The following is a 22064-nucleotide window of genomic DNA, read 5'->3' as shown; positions in this document are numbered from 1 at the left end:
TTAGGATTTGCCAGATTGTACTTGATGAGGAAGCACGAAAGCTGGTTTATCACTCAGGTGTACAGTCCTGGTGTGGAGCTTGACATTTCTGTTTTCTTTCTTGTATTTACAGAGAAATTTATCCTCGTGCCTCGTACTGCTCTTTTCTCTCCGAAACTCAACACTTGCAAGCCAGATACGAAAGAAAGACAAAAGAATGACAAATCATCAGTCACACCACCGGGACTCGAACCAGGGGCCTTGCTATTTGCGAGCAATGCCCTAACCAACTGAGCTACAGTATGATCCACAGTGATGGCAAATCTATCCTTCTTCGATCAGTATGGTGCAAGCCAGATTCGGAGAGAAAAGAGCAGTACGAGCAATGTGGCCTCAATTTCCTAAAACTTTGAAATTCTCGGGATGCAGATGAAGTTGCATGGATGCAGTGAATGGGATTTTCGCTCTTTGACCACTTGCTGGTGAGCTGATCTACTCACCTCCCATCGCTTTAGGAGCTGCATCTGCACCTTGATCCTTTAATGGTGGTGGTGTTCCTACGGATGCGGAAAACTCGGCCTCTAGCCGAATCTGACGCGAACAGTGGATTTGTTTTGAAATTTTTCGTGAAGTCAAAATATGAAATTGAAATTCATTCCCAGCATAGAAAAGACACCAGAAACGAAAAGAAGAGAAACCCTAAAACTACCTACTGGGACTAGAGCGCAAACGGTAAGATTTTCCGCGAGAGAACTTGGGAGAGATGCTACATGACCTTGTGGCAACAGAAAATGTCTATAAATAATATGGAAAAGCAATGTTCTGGGTACACAGCATATGTACACGCCGCTATTGAGACAAACAAAATAATGACAGCAATGCAATACAGAAGGAATGTAATTGGACGAGTAGATCAAAATATAGAAAAAGCTGTAGAGTCCTATTAACTGGATCTACCACCAATGTAGTTAAGGGTCTTCCCTCATTATTGAGGCATCAAAATAAAAAATGGAAAACAGCACCTCTTCCATTGTAGCTGCAAGTTCTGTTACAATATACTATTGTACATCTTTCAAAGACATAACAAGGAGAGAGGGGGGGGGGAGGGATAACATAATGATTGTTATATCCCAGGGATTATCTGCTGACAAGGGTTGGGGCATGTGTCTTTGTGTACATAAATATAGCGTATAATAACGTCTGGATATTAAAATAATAATACTCATTATAAGATAAACAATTTGAAACCCTACGGGTTTATCTACTACGAGGCAGACCTGTACATGGCTTCAGTAGGAGACCTGCTCCTGAGAGAGTTTCGCCCTTTCATGAGCTATCACGCCATTGATGCAATGCTTTGTAACTTCCCGACCAGGACTAGAAAGTAGTCAGAGAGGAGTGGAAGATTATTAGGTATGTAACTGAGATCTCCATTGCTCACAGGGAGTAATGGCTTCGGTAGGAGACCAGCTCCTTGGAGGAAATTACCCGTTCATTAACTGTTGCGCCATTGATATGGTGTTTCTTAGTAACTGTTGCACCATTGATATGGTGTTTCTTAGTAACTGTTGCACCATTGATATGGTGTTTCTTAGTAACTGTTGCGCCATTGATATGGTGTTTCTTAGTAACTGTTGCACCATTGATATGGTGTTTCTTAGTAACTGTTGCGCCATTGATATGGTGTTTCTTAGTAACTGTTGCGCCATTGATATGGTGTTTCTTAGTAACTGTTGCGCCATTGATATGGTGTTTCTTAGTAACTGTTGCGCCATTGATATGGTGTTTCTTAGTAACTGTTGCGCCATTGATATGGTGTTTCTTAGTAACTGTTGCGCCATTGATATGGTGTTTCTTAGTAACTGTTGCGCCATTGATATGGTGTTTCTTAGTAACTGTTGCGCCATTGATATGGTGTTTCTTAGTAACTGTTGCGCCATTGATATGGTGTTTCTTAGTAACTGTTGCGCCATTGATATGGTGTTTCTTAGTAACTGTTGCGCCATTGATATGGTGTTTCTTAGTAACTGTTGCGCCATTGATATGGTGTTTCTTAGTAACTGTTGCACCATTGATATGGTGCCTCTCTTCTTAGTTGCCAAACTAGGACTTTAAAGCACGCCCACAGAACCGGAAGATGAAGTAATCAGCTTAGGTCTTTTGTTTCATATAGTGGCTTCATTGGGAGACCAGCTCCTGAGTAAAAGTTTGCCGAAAATTTCTGGGGCTGCACTGCCATCTGTTGAGGGGCTCACTGGACGCCCTTTGCTCCATTGCTAGTGGGTACCGCCATAGATTATTCATTTCCTCTCGGAAAGCTCTACGTACAACCCATCTGGTTTTCTCCTGGCCTTTTCGTATCCCTGTTTGGATTTTGGTTCACTGGTACCTGTCGAGGCAAGGGCATCAATTCTCCCCACAGTGTTCTTTGTTTTGCTACTGCTATTGGTATTCGACAAGGTCGTCTGCTTGCGAGTCTGAGCAAAGCTGTCGTTACCAATTAGTCCATATGCAGAATCAAGACCTGCAGTGGCGACATAGGCATGACTATCACTGACTGGCTTGGAATGACGGGTGCCTTTGCCCGTGGTAGAAGGTCGGCTACTGCCTTCCATTCGTGACCTGTACAGGGCATCACCAGTTTCCATGTATGCTTGGCCGTCATTGCCCCCATTGGAAACGCTCATGGCGGTGGCAGTAGTACCAGTGGAAACCGGGCGACAGTAATCTATTCCCGATTCGTACTTACAATCTTTTGGCGCCATGTACGCATGGCCACCTTTTGCTCCAGTAGGTTTGCTTCGTTTCTTGGCCGTTACCTCAGCAGACGAGTGAATATCCAACGAGCGTAAATAATCCCCATCAGTTCTCACGTTTGGCTTCTGTTGACCTTTGCCGGCGCGTGTGAGTCTAGGATGACTTGTTGACCCCCCATCCGAGCCAGCATTGCCAATTGTAGTAATATGACTGAGAGAGGTTGAGGGAGATAGCTCGTTTCCATACAGGTCACCATCGCTGGCAGCAGACACACCTTGCGACCCTGCAACCCACATGTTTGAGTCGTCATCTCTTCTTTTCCGAACCGGCGCACTTTTGCGGTGTTTTTTTTCTGGCGAGGCAGAACGCGAATCAGTGGGCGATACGCTGTTTCCATAGAGATAGTCACTACCCCAACGAGATGCATTCCAGCTAACGTCAAGGCCGAAGGCAGAGTCGGGAGCAAGTCCATGATGCTCAGGCGGAGACATGCTGTTACCGTATGGATAATTATCATCTCCTGTGACTTCATTGGAGTAGCCTGCATGTCTCTTCTGGACCGATGGCTTTTCATATTTTCCTCCTGTGCATAGGTCACCATGTGACGAACTTTTAGAGACTCTGTTCCCGTTAAATTCACCGCTGGTCTGACCGCGTGCTTCGGGAAACACATCATTGTACCATGTGGAATCCATTCCATGTTTTGCCTCCACATAACTGCCTTCGTAAATTCCGGCAATACCTGCATTGCGCGATCCCTTTGCCTCATGGTACAGTTGGGAGTCTGCCAAGATGTATTCATCCTCTGATTGTGCACCTGCCACTGCAACATACTTTGCAGACTGATACTTCAAGTCATTGTAAATTTCCATTTCGCCATCTAGACGTTGCCCTGCGCCGTTATAGTACTGCGCCTTGCCATCTGCTGCAGTTGAGTGTGTAGCGTTGGCCTTCCCGTTCTGGTTCTGGTACGACACAGATGCAGATTTGTTCAGCTTACTGTCTTGTTTAGTCATACCTGGCTTGTCCTCTCCGCCTACTTCGGTCAGCATCGTTGTCACACTGGAAGTTGACTCACGTTTCCGGCGAGCCATTGCTCCTGCGCCAGCTGCATAGGAAGACAACAGCAGATTTCCGTGATATCGGCGCACATAATTATTATATGAACGTGAAATGGAGCGTAACCCAACACTGAGGCGAAAAGTGAGACAACAGATGACATACACAGTGGTTTTGGCTTTAAAGGTGATGGTCAGTGCGTAAGCAAGTGTTATCTGTTACACATGTGAGTTGGAAGGAAACAAGTGGGAAAGATTAGTTTTGCTTATGTATACCCGGCAATCTACGTTACTGCACACTGGCCGGCAAATTATGATATTCTGATTTTCTTTAAGAGGTAGTTATTTAGAGATGCCACACACCCCTACTTCCTCTGCTTCATTACAATTGTTGCTTCGCAAATCGCAATGCTTGTGACTTGCTTGTCTTATTCGGACTGTCTGAATCGCTGTTTTCTGAGTTCGAGCAATGGTACGACCCTTCCTACGCAATGCATACTTGTTATGGAAGCTGTGGTGGTCTTGCAGCTCTCTTCTGCACCAAACAAATTCATCGTGCTCCGCACTATTTTGCCCCAGACTGGGCATATTTTTTCGGGAGTTCGTGCTGGCCCACATCGTTGGCGTGGGCATTTGTCAGAACTGCAAACTCGGGTATAAGAATATGCGTATCTATCCTGAATTCGAAATGTTCAAGTTGACGATGGCAAGAACAAAGTGTTCTCAAATCCCTAAAAACGGCTACGTTTGGCGCATGTTGCTGAGAAGGTAGCAGGTCTGAAAACACCAACAAAACCAGCGATGCACTCGTCAAGGAAAGGAAGAAGGTGCGGAGCTGCTTACCCTATCCCGCTGGAAGGTCAGCACAGTCTACCTAAAAAATGCTAGTTTGCCGTCATTGCATGTCACCTGGAGACATGGATCGCTTGAAAACGAAGTTTCTAGACCTAAATTTGAATGCTCGTCTTGCTCAGCGTATTGTTGAGTGCTGAAGGGTCTGCCTCAAATCTATGGTGAAGATTTTGACCTTGGCCGAATATGCAGCAATGTCACAGGCTCGAGCTTAGTCCGTCGACAATGCTCTGCCTCACTTTCTAGCTCATTTCTTTGATTCGAGTGGACAAAATAAAGAGGGCTCGAACGGCGGTTTATCGGTTATAACCTGTAAGTCACATCAGTCCAGCAATTAGCTAGTTTGAACAGTGTAGTGCAGTATACTTGTTCGAGAATGTACCGTGTGGAATTACTACTAAATACATGCCCATGTCTGCATGCCCACTCACGCATATTCACAGACCAGAAGCATTAAAGATGGCAGGGAGTTGATTCAAATTGTCGCGGATTGTACTATGTAGTGTACATTTATGCATGTGTATGTACACGATAGGTTGTAAAACCTTTTGGTTAATTAATCGGACTAACTGTTTGAGCCCTAAAAATAAATTTGAAAAAATCGATCTGGGTAGCGACAACACCAACACATACAACTTCATATCTGCACAGTATGGTTCATGTGTGCAGGAACAGCCTACTACTACTACTACTACTACTACTACTACTACTACTACTACTACTACTACTACTACTACTACTACTACTACTACTACTACTACTACTACTACTACTACTACTACTACTACTACTACTACTACTACTACTACTACTACTACTACTACTACTGGTGGCATGTCACAGCCCGCTGGTGGATCGAAGCCATGCTGTGTGTGCAGCAAGTCGACTGGGAGCTGCCGTGGCTGCTCGTGTGCTGTGTCGGCCAGGGCCTGCGGGAGCTGCTACCCTGGTCGCGCGGGTAGGTGCCGCAATTTTGGTAATGCTCAGCTGGTTCCGATTGTGCCGGTTGCAGATCCGAATCCAGCATTCCATTCGGATAGATCTCCTGAGAGGCCAGGCTTTTTGGGCAGGCGGCGCCGCTCGTCACCTGGCGCTGTCGGAAGGGGCAGGAGTCATGCTCGGGATGGGTCGGCCTCCAGGTCTCCGGTGGCTCGTGTACCGGGACGCATTGCGGCGATGAATGTCCCCAGCCGTGATTCCAGGGATCCCAGTTCGAGGGATGACAGTGCCCCAGTTTCGGAGCCTGTTCCGCGGCCTGGAGCCCCGGATGTGGCACCGCGCTCTGCTGTTGGATCAGAGCCGGTTTCTAACGCCCCTGGTGCACGTGGTTCTGTGCCGGATCCGGGACCGGATCCTGCTGCTGCTGCTGCTGCTGTTACTACTGAGTCTGTTCTCAGCGCATATGAGGAGGTCATCACGTGGCGTCGGAATCTATTTATTGTGCCACATGGAGCCGTGGGTCGGCGGTTTGTGGCTCTACTGGCTGACCTCATGCACTCGTTTGCTGTTGGTGGTGCAGCGCGCCGGCATGCCTGGGCGGCTGTGGTCGTGGCTTCCCAGTTGCTCCTACAGAAGCCATGTGCTACCCAGTACGGGGCTTCGGCACCGCACCTTGATCGGCGTCTCGGCCTATGGGAATCTGGGCGGATTGGTGAGCTGCTGCGCGAGGGACGGTGCCTCCAGGCACATTTGCCCCCTCTTCGGGACTCTGGGCCTCGGGAGGCAGATGGGCAAATTGATGATATGAGATTCAGCAAGCTGGTCTTCTCCGGCAGAATACAATCGGCCATTCGTCTCGCCTCATCAGCCTCGTCCGGTGGGGTATTGGCGATGGATGAGGTCATGGACGCCGACACTGGGAAGACCGTGAGAGATGCACTTCTCGAAAAGTACCCATTACCTGCTAGCCCTGACCCGAGCGTTCTGGTGGATGCGGCGGACAGGCCTGAATGTGATCCCATTCTGTTTGAGAGGCTGACACCCGCCTTGATTAAACGCGTCGCTCGCGAGATGTCCGGCTCATCCGGCCCGTCTGGCCTTGACGCAGAGGCTTGGCAGCGAATGCTGACATGCTACGGAGCTTGTTCGGACCGGCTGGCTTCTTCCATGGCGGAGACCGCCAGGCTTCTGTGCAGGGAGGATGTTGACCCGGATTCCTTGGCAGCCTTCACTGCGGCCCGGCTGATTCCGCTCAATAAGAACCCGGGCGTGCGGCCAATCGCAGTGGGTGAGGTGTTCCGTAGGATCGTCTGCAAGGCTGTCGCCCGAGTGATAGAGCCTGACATGCTCATGGTCACGGCTCCTCTGCAGCTGTGCGCGGGTGTCCCATCTGGCTGCGAGGCTGCGGTACATGCCATGGAGCACCTCTTTGAGCAACCAGCGACTGAGGCGATCCTACTGGTAGATGCAGGGAACGCTTTCAACTCGCTGAACCGTGCCGTCGCCATGCATAATGTACCCGTGGTCTGCCCGCCGCTTGGCCAGATCTTCCACAACACCTACCGTTCGCCAAGCCGATTGTTTGTTGCTGGTGGTGGCGAAGTGCTGTCGCGCGAGGGTACCTGTCAGGGCGATCCCTTGGCGATGGGAATATACGCTGTGGCCATAACGCCTCTCATACGCCGCTTGGGAGAGCTCTGCCCCGATATCGTGCAGGAGTGGTACGCTGACGACGATTCCGCCGCTGGCCGTGTCCGGTCTCTGTTGCGCTATTGGAACAGTGTGAAGGAGCTTGGCCCGGCCTACGGATATACCCCTAACCCAACAAAAACGGTGCTGCTGGTCAAGGAGGAGTGTTTGGAGGAGGCGTCCACCCTGTTCGCCGGCACCGGCATCAAAATCATCACCTCCGGTTGTCGATATCTGGGGGGAGTGCTCGGCACAGGAAGCTTCAAGGCCGCGTACCTTGAGGAGGCGGTATCCGCCTGGTGCAGGCAGGTGGTGAACCTGGTATCTGTGGCCCGTACTCAGCCTCATGCAGTTTACGCCACGCTGCAGGGTGTCTACTCCAAGTGGCGCTACGTGCTCCGAGTGGCATCCTGCCCGCCTGCGTTACTAGAGCGCCTGGATACCCTGGTCAACCGTGACCTGCTACCCCTCCTCTTGGGTCGGGAGGTGCCTGATGAGGCAAGCCTTCGGCGACTCCTCTCAGTGCCCACCCGCCTTGGAGGCCTAAACATCCCGATTCTGGCGGCTGAGGCGGAGCGGGAGTATTCCACTTCTGTTGCGGTGACGGAGCCGCTTGTACGTCTGATGGTCGGTGATGGTTCGGGGAGTGCCGTCCCCGATGGCGAGGAGGTGTCTTTGGCATCGCCTCAGAATCCACCCTTGTCGGTTGCTTCTGCTTCTGCTGCGTCCGTGCCCGATGGCGAGGAGGTGTCTTTGGCATCGCACCGGAATCCACCATTGTCGGTTGCTTCTGCTTCTGCTGCGTCTTCTGCTGCGTCCGTTCGTGATCCTCCTGGACCTGTGACCCGGCCAGAACCTGGGGTCCACACCACCCAGCCGGTTCGTGATAACCCGTCGGTCGCAGCCGTTACCGAGTCCCGCAAGCGAGCGGTCTCACGTCGCAAGGACAAGGAGAAGTCGCAGAAGGTACTAGTCGCGGCGTTGTATCCCGATCTGCCACCGCCTCAGAAATTCCTCACAGATATCGCCGGTGAGAAGGGTGTGTCGTCATGGCTGACGTGTGCCCCGCTTACTGCGCACCGGACAATCCTGAACAAGTCCGACTTTCGAGATGCGGTGTGCATACGCTATGGGTACCTGCCACTGGATGTCCCGTGCAAATGCGCTTGTGGAGCGGACACCACCCTACACCACTCGATGACGTGTCCACATGGGGGGTACCCGATGGCACGTCATGACGAAATCCGGGACACCCTGGCGGCTGTCCTTGGCGATGTCGTGCCAGACGTGGAGGTCGAGCCTAGACTGCTCCCTCTCGATGGCGAGGTGCTCGCCGGCCGGACCGCCAATCGCAGCGCTGAAGCTCGTTTGGACATCAGGGCCGGGGGTTTCTGGACAAGGCAGCAGGACGCTTTCTTTGATGTCAGGGTCACCCACCCTAAAGCGTCCCTGCTGTCGCGTTCGGAAGCCCTTGGCCAACTGCGCACCAACGAGTTGGAGAAGAAGCGAAAATACTGCCAGAGGATCACGGACGTCGAGCGAGGTGCCTTCACTCCGTTGGTGTTTGCTACGAATGGCATGGCTGGGGCAGAGTGTGGAATGTTCCTGAAGCGGCTTGTTCAGCGCGTGGTGGAGAAGCACTCTGACCTACAGTACTCCGTCGTCATGCACCATCTTCGTGCCAAGATTGCCTTCTGCCTCCTCCGCTGGGCCGTAACCTGTCTGCGTGGATGCCGGGGAGCTCGGGGCGTACGCCGTGGCAATTCGTTTGTCACGGAGTGCATGCTGCTCCGGTAGTGGCATGGGGCTGTGTGGCCGATCCTAAACGGATGTTGTGACGTAACGGACATATCTGTTTTTGAGCATGTCTTTGTTTTTTTTTTTTGTTTTTTTGTTTTTTTTGGTTCTACTTTTATAATAGTTTGTTTTGTTTTGTTTATCGGACAGATCGAAATAAGCATTCACACGCAGACAAATTAGACATCCACCACCCTATTGGTTTATGATGTTTTTACACATATACCCCCAATAGGCTATTTATCAGACTCGAGTTTTCAACTTACACATTCCACATTCACCACTCAATCGGCTTTTGGTTTGTTCACACATACGTACCATACGCGATCTATTGGACTTGAGTTTTACCTTGTGTCCTTTTTTGCAGTCAGTTTTCAACTTACACATTCCACATTCACCACTCAATCGGCTTTTGGTTTGTTCACACATACGTACCATACGCGATCTATTGGACTTGAGTTGTACCTTGTTCCTTTTTTGCAGTCAGCAGATTCTTTTGTTGGACATTGTTTATTGAGTTTCTTGTTGCTTTTGGTTTACGCATATGCTCATTGCCCGTAAAACTACTACTACTACTACTACTACTACTACTACTACTACTACTACTACTACTACTACTACTACTACTACTACTACTACTACTACTACTACTACTACTACTACTACTACTACTACTACTACTACTACTACTACTACTACTACTACTACTACTACTACTACTACTACTACTACTACTACTACTACTACTACTACTACTACTACTACTACTACTACTACTACTACTACTACTACTACTACTACTACTACTACTACTACTACTACTACTACTACTACTACTACTACTACTACTACTACTACTACTACTACTACTACTACTACTACTACTACTACTACTACTACTACTACTACTACTACTACTACTACTACTACTACTACTACTACTACTACTACTACTACTACTACTACTACTACTACTACTACTACTACTACTACTACTACTACTACTACTACTACTACTACTACTACTACTACTACTACTACTACTACTACTACTACTACTACTACTACTACTACTACTACTACTACTACTACTACTACTACTACTACTACTACTACTACTACTACTACTACTACTACTACTACTACTACTACTACTACTACTACTACTACTACTACTACTACTACTACTACTACTACTACTACTACTACTACTACTACTACTACTACTACTACTACTACTACTACTACTACTACTACTACTACTACTACTACTACTACTACTACTACTACTACTACTACTACTACTACTACTACTACTACTACTACTACTACTACTACTACTACTACTACTACTACTACTACTACTACTACTACTACTACTACTACTACTACTACTACTACTACTACTACTACTACTACTACTACTACTACTACTACTACTACTACTACTACTACTACTACTACTACTACTACTACTACTACTACTACTACTACTACTACTACTACTACTACTACTACTACTACTACTACTACTACTACTACTACTACTACTACTACTACTACTACTACTACTACTACTACTACTACTACTACTACTACTACTACTACTACTACTACTACTACTACTACTACTACTACTACTACTACTACTACTACTACTACTACTACTACTACTACTACTACTACTACTACTACTACTACTACTACTACTACTACTACTACTACTACTACTACTACTACTACTACTACTACTACTACTACTACTACTACTACTACTACTACTACTACTACTACTACTACTACTACTACTACTACTACTACTACTACTACTACTACTACTACTACTACTACTACTACTACTACTACTACTACTACTACTACTACTACTACTACTACTACTACTACTACTACTACTACTACTACTACTACTACTACTACTACTACTACTACTACTACTACTACTACTACTACTACTACTACTACTACTACTACTACTACTACTACTACTACTACTACTACTACTACTACTACTACTACTACTACTACTACTACTACTACTACTACTACTACTACTACTACTACTACTACTACTACTACTACTACTACTACTACTACTACTACTACTACTACTACTACTACTACTACTACTACTACTACTACTACTACTACTACTACTACTACTACTACTACTACTACTACTACTACTACTACTACTACTACTACTACTACTACTACTACTACTACTACTACTACTACTACTACTACTACTACTACTACTACTACTACTACTACTACTACTACTACTACTACTACTACTACTACTACTACTACTACTACTACTACTACTACTACTACTACTACTACTACTACTACTACTACTACTACTACTACTACTACTACTACTACTACTACTACTACTACTACTACTACTACTACTACTACTACTACTACTACTACTACTACTACTACTACTACTACTACTACTACTACTACTACTACTACTACTACTACTACTACTACTACTACTACTACTACTACTACTACTACTACTACTACTACTACTACTACTACTACTACTACTACTACTACTACTACTACTACTACTACTACTACTACTACTACTACTACTACTACTACTACTACTACTACTACTACTACTACTACTACTACTACTACTACTACTACTACTACTACTACTACTACTACTACTACTACTACTACTACTACTACTACTACTACTACTACTACTACTACTACTACTACTACTACTACTACTACTACTACTACTACTACTACTACTACTACTACTACTACTACTACTACTACTACTACTACTACTACTACTACTACTACTACTACTACTACTACTACTACTACTACTACTACTACTACTACTACTACTACTACTACTACTACTACTACTACTACTACTACTACTACTACTACTACTACTACTACTACTACTACTACTACTACTACTACTACTACTACTACTACTACTACTACTACTACTACTACTACTACTACTACTACTACTACTACTACTACTACTACTACTACTACTACTACTACTACTACTACTACTACTACTACTACTACTACTACTACTACTACTACTACTACTACTACTACTACTACTACTACTACTACTACTACTACTACTACTACTACTACTACTACTACTACTACTACTACTACTACTACTACTACTACTACTACTACTACTACTACTACTACTACTACTACTACTACTACTACTACTACTACTACTACTACTACTACTACTACTACTACTACTACTACTACTACTACTACTACTACTACTACTACTACTACTACTACTACTACTACTACTACTACTACTACTACTACTACTACTACTACTACTACTACTACTACTACTACTACTACTACTACTACTACTACTACTACTACTACTACTACTACTACTACTACTACTACTACTACTACTACTACTACTACTACTACTACTACTACTACTACTACTACTACTACTACTACTACTACTACTACTACTACTACTACTACTACTACTACTACTACTACTACTACTACTACTACTACTACTACTACTACTACTACTACTACTACTACTACTACTACTACATTGCACAGCAGATAGGCATCAGGACTACTCACACTTCTTGATGTTCAAGCTATCCGCATGCTGGTGCTGACGCGACTTGATCAGGAAGGCGATGACTATAAATCCAAGAAGAAGACTGCTAGAAGACACAGATATCGCTATGACGTATGTACTGGTGAGTGGGGAAGCTGCTTCTTCTGGACCAAGACAAAAACAACAACAGCAATGGGCTGCTTGTTAGAGGTGCAGAAAAAAGCAGTAGAAAAGTACAGTAGCCTAGTGCTTCCTGATACATTTTTTAGTAGTTTCTGTAGAAAAGAGAATTAATTCTATTTCTAAGTTAGAGAAGCAAATTAAGCATAATGGGTTTCTAATATCTACCCTGGCCTGCTGATTGAAGAGAGTGGTTTTCTTTGACATTGTCAAGTTCCATGCATTCCATCGACATAGTAGACAATGCTCTGGTTTGAAAAAGTTGTCCGCTTTGGCCTAGCTAGCATCACCTTAATCCACATGGGTCTCTCAGAATGTGTGTGCATGTGAGTGAGGGGGGTGGGCAACATGAAACATGGCCTGAAAAATGGCAGCTCTTCTCTTTCAGGTCAGTTTCAGAATTCAGTTTGTGATAGCAAATGGCTGGCTGGAGCTGAGCATTTGGTGGGCCTCACAACGCGAGCTAGTTACTAGCTCCGTGTACATATCACTGAGCTAGTTATGAGCTCCATGTACATTATCATGGAGCTAGTTATGAGCTCCATGTACATATCATTGCCTTGGACAGAAGTTTACGTGGAGAACTGTAGACCGAAGTTTGCCATGGAATTTGACGATGCGTGATTTTCTCCACGTAGACTGATTTTCAAGTCACGAATAGATTTGTCTCACACACCTAAACGGCAAACGCCAGGATCTTCTTGCTGTCGTTTGCACCGTGATGGTTTGTGGCTATCCAGTAAAAATACCAAAAAAACAATTGTGTGTCGCTCCTGATGTGGGTGCCCATATCAGGAGCACCCACATCTCACCTGACTCAAGTTGGCAGGAAAAGCACGCACTCCCTCGCAGGGAGCGACACACAATTCCCTAAGTATCGCCGGAGTCGCAACAACCTCTTCTTCACAATAAAAAAACACAGCACACAAAATCACACTCACCAATCATGCAAGTTGCGTCACCTTGCCACCTTCCCTGATCATTTTGAATTGAGCAAGTGTATACATCTGTGTAGTTAGTTCCTTTGATCAGATAGTACCCAAGGGCACAGGCAATAACAATACGGTCACCCAACTTGCCAAGTGTGTCGATTGAAGCAATGGTGTCGGCAAGATTCGGAAGGGAGAAGGGTCCACAGAATTTGGATTCCACTGGAAAAGGAGGTTGGACATACATAGGCAGGACAAAGTGATTTTCTTAAACAGCATTGTAGGGCGTGCAATAAATCACATGGTTGTCTGGGGTGCAGCTGGTGAGTCAGCGTTAACTTCTAGCCATGTTTTATACCCGTGGTGCAGGGCTAGGAGATTTTTGTAATTTACTAGCAAGGAAACCTACTTATAGGTCCTTTTCTCTTTACATGAAAGCTAGATTGTACATGTACATGCTTGGACAAAGAAGAGGACCAAAGCGTTCTTGCAGCGACTCTGAGTTTGACAAGTGGCCAATACTGGCCAGAGTGATGTACACCTAAAGCTTGTAAACTCAAATAACAAAAACAAAAAAGTGATTCTATCACAACATTCGTGGCCACAATTTTCACAGTTTGCGCAGAGACTCCACTTGACCGAGCTTTTCACCTCACCAGGAACGCCACCACCATCAAGGATGAAGGCATGAAGGCACTAATGCAGCTTCTACAGTGGTGGGAGGTGAGTAGATTCGGCGTGCCAGTAAATTCTGGAAAAACAAAAAAATTGGAAAATGCTTGGTTCTTGAGATTCTGCTGACTTACATGTGCAATGTGTGCCGTTTCCCTGATAAGCAATGTTACATTCGCATTTGTATGAACCCACTGAGTTGGTGCATGTAGCATTACCATCACACCGATGTTCTCCACTGTTACATTCATTAACATCTGAAAAAGCAGAAAAAATGGTGCACATGCTCGTTTTCCAATTAACAGCACTTAAAGGCATTAAAAAAAGAATTAATCATGAAGTTGGTTGCTCCAACGAGGAGCACACGCTTCTTGCCGAACTTGACACTTGACTGACTCACGACTGCCATCCGGAGCACACGAGGAGCACGTCGAACCTTCCGCTCGGCAAACCTGAAAGAAAGCACCACTCCCTGCTCAATACACAGTGTTTCGGGGAATTCACCCCTCATCAGTTGAGCTTGAGTAGGCTGAGGAAGATTGTGCCTGAAAAGCACTACTTATATACTGCTTTCCAGGCCAAACCATCACCAGGGATACAAACTTACAGAGACGCTTTGTTTCCAGCGCGACAAACACCTCGTGAAGCCCCAGGTAGCAGCGTGAGTCAGAGTCGCTCATGGAGTGGTGCTAAACAGACGTTGAGAGCCAGTATAGCTATTCACAACGCTGTCACCTCCAACAACTAGTCGCACGTCCGCATTCTAAGTTCGTAAAAAAAGAATTGTCATGTCAGTTGCCGAGGGAAACTCACGACCGTCACTAACACTCTGTAACTCCAATGCCTGCCGCGTGATAATCAAGAAAGGGCTGAAGGACCCACCCCAGAATGTAGCATTGTACAGCTTTGTGGATGATGAAATGGCAAAGATAGTGCAGTGCTACTACCTACTGTGACCTTCTGTTCTGGGTCATACACCCCTCTATACGGATACAAGGAATAGGGATGTGACCCATCTTCAGATCTTCAGAGGATGATGCGTTGTAGAGATTTCTCCATGCAAAGTCATGCAGATTATTGCATGCTTTTTCGGCAAACCATTCCTGAAGACGGTCACTGGTGAATGGATGGGCAAGATAGGGCTAGTCGGCCGGCTAGCTGAGCAAAACGCTCCAAAGGTGCCCTCATGGGACAACGGAAAGTGCCGTAGACGAGATCCAGGCCAGCTGGGGAAGGATGTGCAAGGAAACCATGCACGGGAGATGGGGACCTACGTACTCACCGGAGCAGAATGTTCCATTGCCCATGTATCCAGTGTTACATTCACATGCGTATGAACCCACAGTGTCCATACAGGTAGCATTGCCATGACATTGGTACTTACCTGATACACATTCATCAGCATCTGATGGATAGGAAACATACATGGTTCCGTGTTACAATGTGCTTCGCAAAGTCCAGAACATTTTTTAATAGACAAATTTGACTACAGAAAGAATGAAAAAGAGTGTGAGAGAGAGAGAGAGACAGAGGGAGAGAGAGAGAGAGAGAGAGAGACATGGCCAGCAATCGAGGACATCTGAGAGTCGTAATTTTTGTACTCCTCCGAGGTGTGATTTTTGGCGTGCTGGGCCAAGCACAAGGAAGCCAGCCGCAAAAAAACTGCAGAAAATGGTTGTTCTTTGATCCTTTGATGTAATCTTTGTTTCTAGTCGAAGCTAGTTGCTGTTTGGAGCAGAAACGCTGAAATTGACTATTTTCTGCATGTACTCATACATGTACTCATGTACTCAGTCATGCAGTCTCACTCGTATTTTAGCTCTTTTTCTGGAATGGATGCTGCTCTGCGCCCCTTGGTGAACATTTCCTGCGCTCGCGGAGCAGCTGAAAAGGACCACTGGTATGTCTGGTTCCTGGTTTGAAAGTGGAGAGTCGACTTTTGTGCCTTGAAAAAGGAGTAGAGAGCGATAAAGGTACGTCTGTGGCTTATTTTTGAGTGCTCCTCGTACATTTTTGATCGTGATAGAAATTCTCAGACCAAAGTCAGACCAAAGTCAGCGCGATGATGGCCGTACAGTTTTCTTGTGGATTTTTTAGTTGTTTCATCTCGTATCTATGTCAGTATCGTGGTGGTGAAGTGGAGAGGGTGATTTTCTTCCTCTAGGCTTCGTTCGGCCGACTTTGCTTCGTCCTCGTTGAAAAGTGATCCTGAAAAAAAGGTCGATTCGCAAAATTATGTTGATTTTGAATGTACGTGATGACATGCGATTGCTGGCTATGGATAGAGAGAGAGAGAGACAGAGAGAGAGAGAGACAGAGAGAGAGAGAGAGAGAGAGAGAGAGAGAGAGAGAGAGAGAGAGAGAGAGAGAGAGAGAGAGAGAGAGAGAGAGAGAGAGAGAGAGAGAGAGAGAGAGAGACAGACAGAGAGAGAGAGACAGAGAGAGAGACAGAGAGAGAGAGAGAGAGAGAGAGAGAAATGGATAGATAGATAGAGAAAAACCGAGAGAGAGAATGAGATAGATAGATTATGCAGAGCTCACTGACTTGTCAGTTTGAGCACTCTGGAAAGGTACGTTCGGGCCTGGTATCAGGTTTGGCCTCATTTCCTCTGTGCTGTGCTGATGAGTCCACAAAGGTCGAAACAGTTCTGTCCGCAGATTGAGTAGATAGATAGATAGATACAAGTAGATAGATAGATAGAGAGGGAGAGAGGGAGGGAGGTAGAGAGAGAGAGACAGAGAGAGACGCGTCCTCATGCGGCACAGTGACAAACTCAATGTGACATTGTTACTCACTGCTCTGACTGCCTACAATCGATTGATTGATCGTTCTAACCTGCAAACAAATACTTCAAGATCGACTTCGTCTTTGACTTCATTGCCTTCACAATCGATCATGGTCACGTTTTCCTTGAGTAACTTCGACGTCACATTGATGAAAGTTAAAATCAGATCCTAAGGTACATTCAGTCAGTCGACTGCTCATGTATATCTTCCTGTTCAGCGGTGTATATGAAATTGGTGTTAATCAAGTCTGCAGGATGTGCGAGCTTCAGTGAGCAAGTATCTCACTTCCTAACTGCCTATTATCTTGTTACGTTAGTGGACAGTCGTCAGGCGCAATAGCACGTCATAGTACATTCGAGATCAGCGGGAAGAAGATGACGACGTCCACTAATTTAGTATCTGTGCACACGAATCTGCTGTGTGTGTTACTCTGTGTGTCAGCTATGGCATCATCGCCTGTGGTTCCAAGCCTAGCATGTACGTCTGAACCATCCTGCAAAGTTTGAATGACGTAGGTTGAGCGATCGCTCCGCGAAACATACTTTTTGAAATTCTCTTCATAGTATATCTTCCACCATTGAAATTTCGAATTTCTGCAAATTTTGTGCTGAGAGGGGTGGCTTGCAACCTCGATATGGCTTGTTCCAGGCATGCTTTGGAGCCATCGCCTGTTGAAGCAGTGGCTGGAAGCTGCCCTGCAACTGTTCCAACAGGAAATTAATCGATCCGAGAAAGCGCGAGTCCGCGAAACTTGGTTGAATATTGAGTATTTCAAGCCTTTTCACGACGAAGATGTATTTCTTTTTGGAGATGGACGTCGCGGCAAAGGACATGGTGTCCGACTTCTGGCGTCTGGTGAAGCCAGGGATCATTTGTCCAGTCAGGTCGGCAGCCTAACCGTCGGTAAGCTTGTGTTTGGATCCCGTTCTGCTCGATGTGGTAGATCACAAACAATTTGATATCGCACAAATTGATCTCAGCATCGTGCGTACGGTATTTTATATTCAGAAAATCCCAAAGTGTCTCTGTGTGGCCGTCCTATGCCACGAGAAACTCCAATCAGGCTCCTATATCCTCTGCCTTCCTGATTGAATGTCCACTTCGTTTGAACAACGAACACAACAATCGAGGACGGCTTTGCAATGAAAAATACAGCTATACTGGAGCTGAAAAAAAGAAGAAAAAAACGTGCTCAGGATGAGACTCGAGTACACGCATACTATACTCAGCAGGTGAAACGCAAAATTTTGTGAAAAATGCGTGTCGCCGACTGACCAGTAATTTCGCCTGACGGTTATTCATCACTGGTACCTTTTTGTACGTTCTTATGTTTACAACTACCCTGACAAAACACATTACGTCATCACTGATAGAGAGAATTCCATGACTTACTTGAGCAGTGACTTCCATTTCCCATATACCCAGCATTACACGTGCACGTGTATGAACCAACAGTGTCCACGCATGTCGCATTGCCATCACACTGGTGCTTGCCAGTCAGACATTCATTAGCATCTAAGGCAGGAACAGTATGTGCAAGAAAAGCCCCATAGAATGAACCATTTTGAGTGTGAATAGCAAAGCAAAAATCTCCGGCAGAAAATACTTAAAAAATTGAACATTTGACCAAGTCACTTGCTGTGGCTCCCAGTGCAACGCTGAGGTGAGCTACAGTACATAAATATTTCTGTGGACTGAATTGATACCAGAATTAAATTAGAATACGCAATGGAGGACTCCAATGCACTTGTTTGTATTGATGATTTGTTAGTCATGTCTTTTCAGAAAAGCTCTCTAAGCAACAAAGTAACACTCTGGCACAGAGTAGGCCAGAGCAGGCCAGGACAGGGCAGGGTAGGGCAGGGCAGGGCAGGGTAGGGTAGGGCAGGGCAGGAGGGTAGGGCAGGGCAAGGCAGGGCAGGGGAGGCAAGGCAGAACATGGAGGAGAAGGACAGAGCAGGGCAGGGCAAGGCAGGGTAGAGCAGGGAAGGGCAGGGGAGTACAGGGTAGAGCAGGGCAGGGTGACGTAGGGCAGGGCAGAGCGGGGCAGGACAGGGGGGGGGGGGCAAAGCAAGGGAGGGCAGGGCAGGGCAGGTTAGGTGGTATCCACTGCATTTTGCGTCAACCAATGTCATAAGGTGGACACAGCTCTTCCCGATAGGTCACACTGGTAATGCAAAAGCTCATGTAATAAAGTGCTCTGATTGCCTGATGCCATGGGGGCATTCAGCTGATATGCCACTTCATAGTAACTTACTGGAGCAGATAGTGCCAATTCCCTCATAGCCAACATTACAGTTACAATTGTATGAACCCACTGAGTTTGCACATGTAGCATTGCCAGCACAACTATGTAATCCAATGCTACATTCATCAGTATCTGGAAATGAAGTGAGAGAAAATCATGTTAATGCATGAAGATGCCCCTACTCAGCAGCTTCAGGGTAAAGGCCAAATTTGAATTTTATGGAATAAACAGAGCAACCGAGGTAAAGCAAAATGCAACCAGGTTGTTTCACACATATGAATGAACAGAGAATGTATGTGAAGATGAAAACCATGACATTGAATGGATTTTCTAGATATGGAGAAGGGATGCAACAGGCTGTTGCTGTTACTCGAGTATCACACACACACACACACACACACACATGCTTTCCATCATCTGACAGACAGCAGACATCAAAAAAGGCTTGCCTGTGCATGGTCAATTCGTCTGCAAAGATTGTTTGAACAAGTATTGGCACTTGAAAATACTGCCATTCCGGCAACAGGCTCTCAGCTGCACCAAATAGATAACTAATGTCTTTGTCAATATTTCGCCCATTGGGCACATCATCAGGGCATTGAGGAAAGGGAGGCAAAAACACGAAATATAAAGACTAATAATGCAGGCAGATGAATGTTCATCATATACCCTATAGAAATGCTGGTTATAGTTGGTTGCTCGTCTAAGTGAACCTGTTTACTAGCTTGTAACAAGCTACAGTGCTGCTCAGTGAAGTCCTGTAGCGTCATTCAAGTATGCGGCGCGGGGGCATTGCACACATACCCTAGACCTGGAAACACTGGGCTGTGAAATGGTGCAGGCGCAGACTTGAGTGATGCGACTGGACTTCATTGAGCAGCTTAGTACATTGTACAAGTAGGCCCTGTCTTATCACCTCTCTACTCTACTTGATCCACTGTTCTTGGTCCTCTGCTTTTGCCTGTATTTTGCCTGACTAGAAGGCTTGAAAGTATACTCATGAAATGTTTCAATAAATTGTTCAAGAGCCTGAAGTGTGTCCTTCTTTGTATTATTGCATTCTTGTTTCCAAGGAAACTGTCTTGCTGCTCTAAACAAACCATAACGGCTTACCTGAGCAGGTTTTCCCATTTCCTGTGTAACCAGCATTGCATCTACATGTGTATGAGCCAATATTGTCCACACATGTAGCATTAACATCGCATTGAAATGTCATCGCTAAACATTCATCAGAATCTGGAAATCAAAGGCACCCACGTACACATCATACAGGTTTTGTCTACATTCAACGAATTACCCCGTCATGTGTGCAATCGTAAAATTAATGTACAAACAAGAAAGTGGAAGGCTGTTGGTTTGCGCACTTGAGATGTGTTAGAGCTAGGTATCTGGTCGTTGAATGTCTCAGTAGCCTGTCAGTTGTGTGCCCTATTATCGCACTTTCTGACTGCTTATTATCCTGTTACAGTAGTGGACAGAAGCTCTGAACTTGTAACACATGTGCCCTTTCCTATATTTGCAATTACCCCGTCAAGGGAATAAAGGAGGCAAATTCCCTACCATAGAAATTATCAAGCTACTGTCGCGGCGAACAGACACATGCATCACACCAAGAAAGTAGCAATGTCGAGTTCACAGCAAGGACCACTAGGATTCGAGAAATAGAAAATCATAGCTCAGGTGGTTAGAGCATTGTTTTACAACAAGCAAGGTCACTGGTCAGGCTTCTGGTGGGGTTGCATTTATTGGCTTTTCAGGCAATTCACTCTCCGGACTGATCGTTTCGAAAGATTAGGAAACATTCGTGACCTACGCATGTGGGTGTGCTCTGATTGGCTGTTGCCATGGAAACATTCAGATCACATGCCACTCTACGATAACTTACTGGAGCAGAATGTACCATTTCCCATATAGCCAGAGTTACATTTACAATTGTATGAACCCACTGAGTTTGTACATGTAGCATCACTATGACATCGATGTACTCCACTGTTACATTCATCAGCATCTGAAAGTAGGGATAGCGATCACATATTTATAGTCAGAGTCAGAACAGATTAAAGCCCAAAAGCAATGGACCTAATGTTGGAGTTTGCAGACAATAAGAAAACAATGGAACCACTCGGAGAAAACCAGAAAGGATGGAAAATTTAATAAAAGTTGAAGTCGGGTAGTTCACTTCCCGCCTGATCCTTTGAAAAGAGTGAAGGTTGTTTTTAAAGAACATACGACAGTCCAGTTGCCTACATAGCTTATAATGTAAACTGGAAGGTGTGAAATTGGAAATCCGAACACCTACTAGAACACTTTGTTCTTGTTCTAGATAATGGCTCCAGTATGCACAGAGTGATGATTGAGCGACGAGATGTGAATTCACAATGCAAAAAACCAACTTTGCTTTAATGAATGCTTTCAGAACCATCGTGTTTGCAAGAGAAAAGAGTTTGATTGACTTCTAGCAAGCTTCCCGATTTTTTTCTTCAGATCTGAACAAACAATGTTCCTAACCTGAGCAGTTTCTTCCATTTCCTGTATAC

At 45.6% G+C, this 22064-nt stretch overlaps 1 protein-coding gene across 1 annotated transcript; it reads right to left on the bottom strand.

Moving 5' to 3' along the window:
- Positions 1-1658: 1658 nt before the first annotated feature.
- On the bottom strand, positions 1659-20749 carry LOC135819774 (uncharacterized). The gene is made up of 8 exons (XM_065333041.1): positions 20641-20749; positions 19537-19659; positions 18672-18794; positions 15775-15897; positions 14627-14749; positions 13833-14042; positions 12732-12875; positions 1659-3844 (listed from the first exon to the last, which is right to left on the bottom strand). The coding sequence occupies exons 1-8, from the start codon at positions 20741-20743 to the stop codon at positions 2280-2282; spliced, it is 2514 nt and encodes an 837-aa protein (XP_065189113.1). The 5' UTR covers positions 20744-20749; the 3' UTR covers positions 1659-2279.
- Positions 20750-22064: the final 1315 nt, after the last annotated feature.

Source organism: Sycon ciliatum, chromosome 6 (assembly GCF_964019385.1).
Source record: "Sycon ciliatum chromosome 6, ocSycCili1.1, whole genome shotgun sequence".
Lineage (NCBI taxonomy): Eukaryota > Metazoa > Porifera > Calcarea > Leucosolenida > Sycettidae > Sycon > Sycon ciliatum.
The sequence above is the reverse complement of the archived record's forward strand: the minus strand, read 5'-3'. Positions and strand labels throughout refer to the sequence as shown.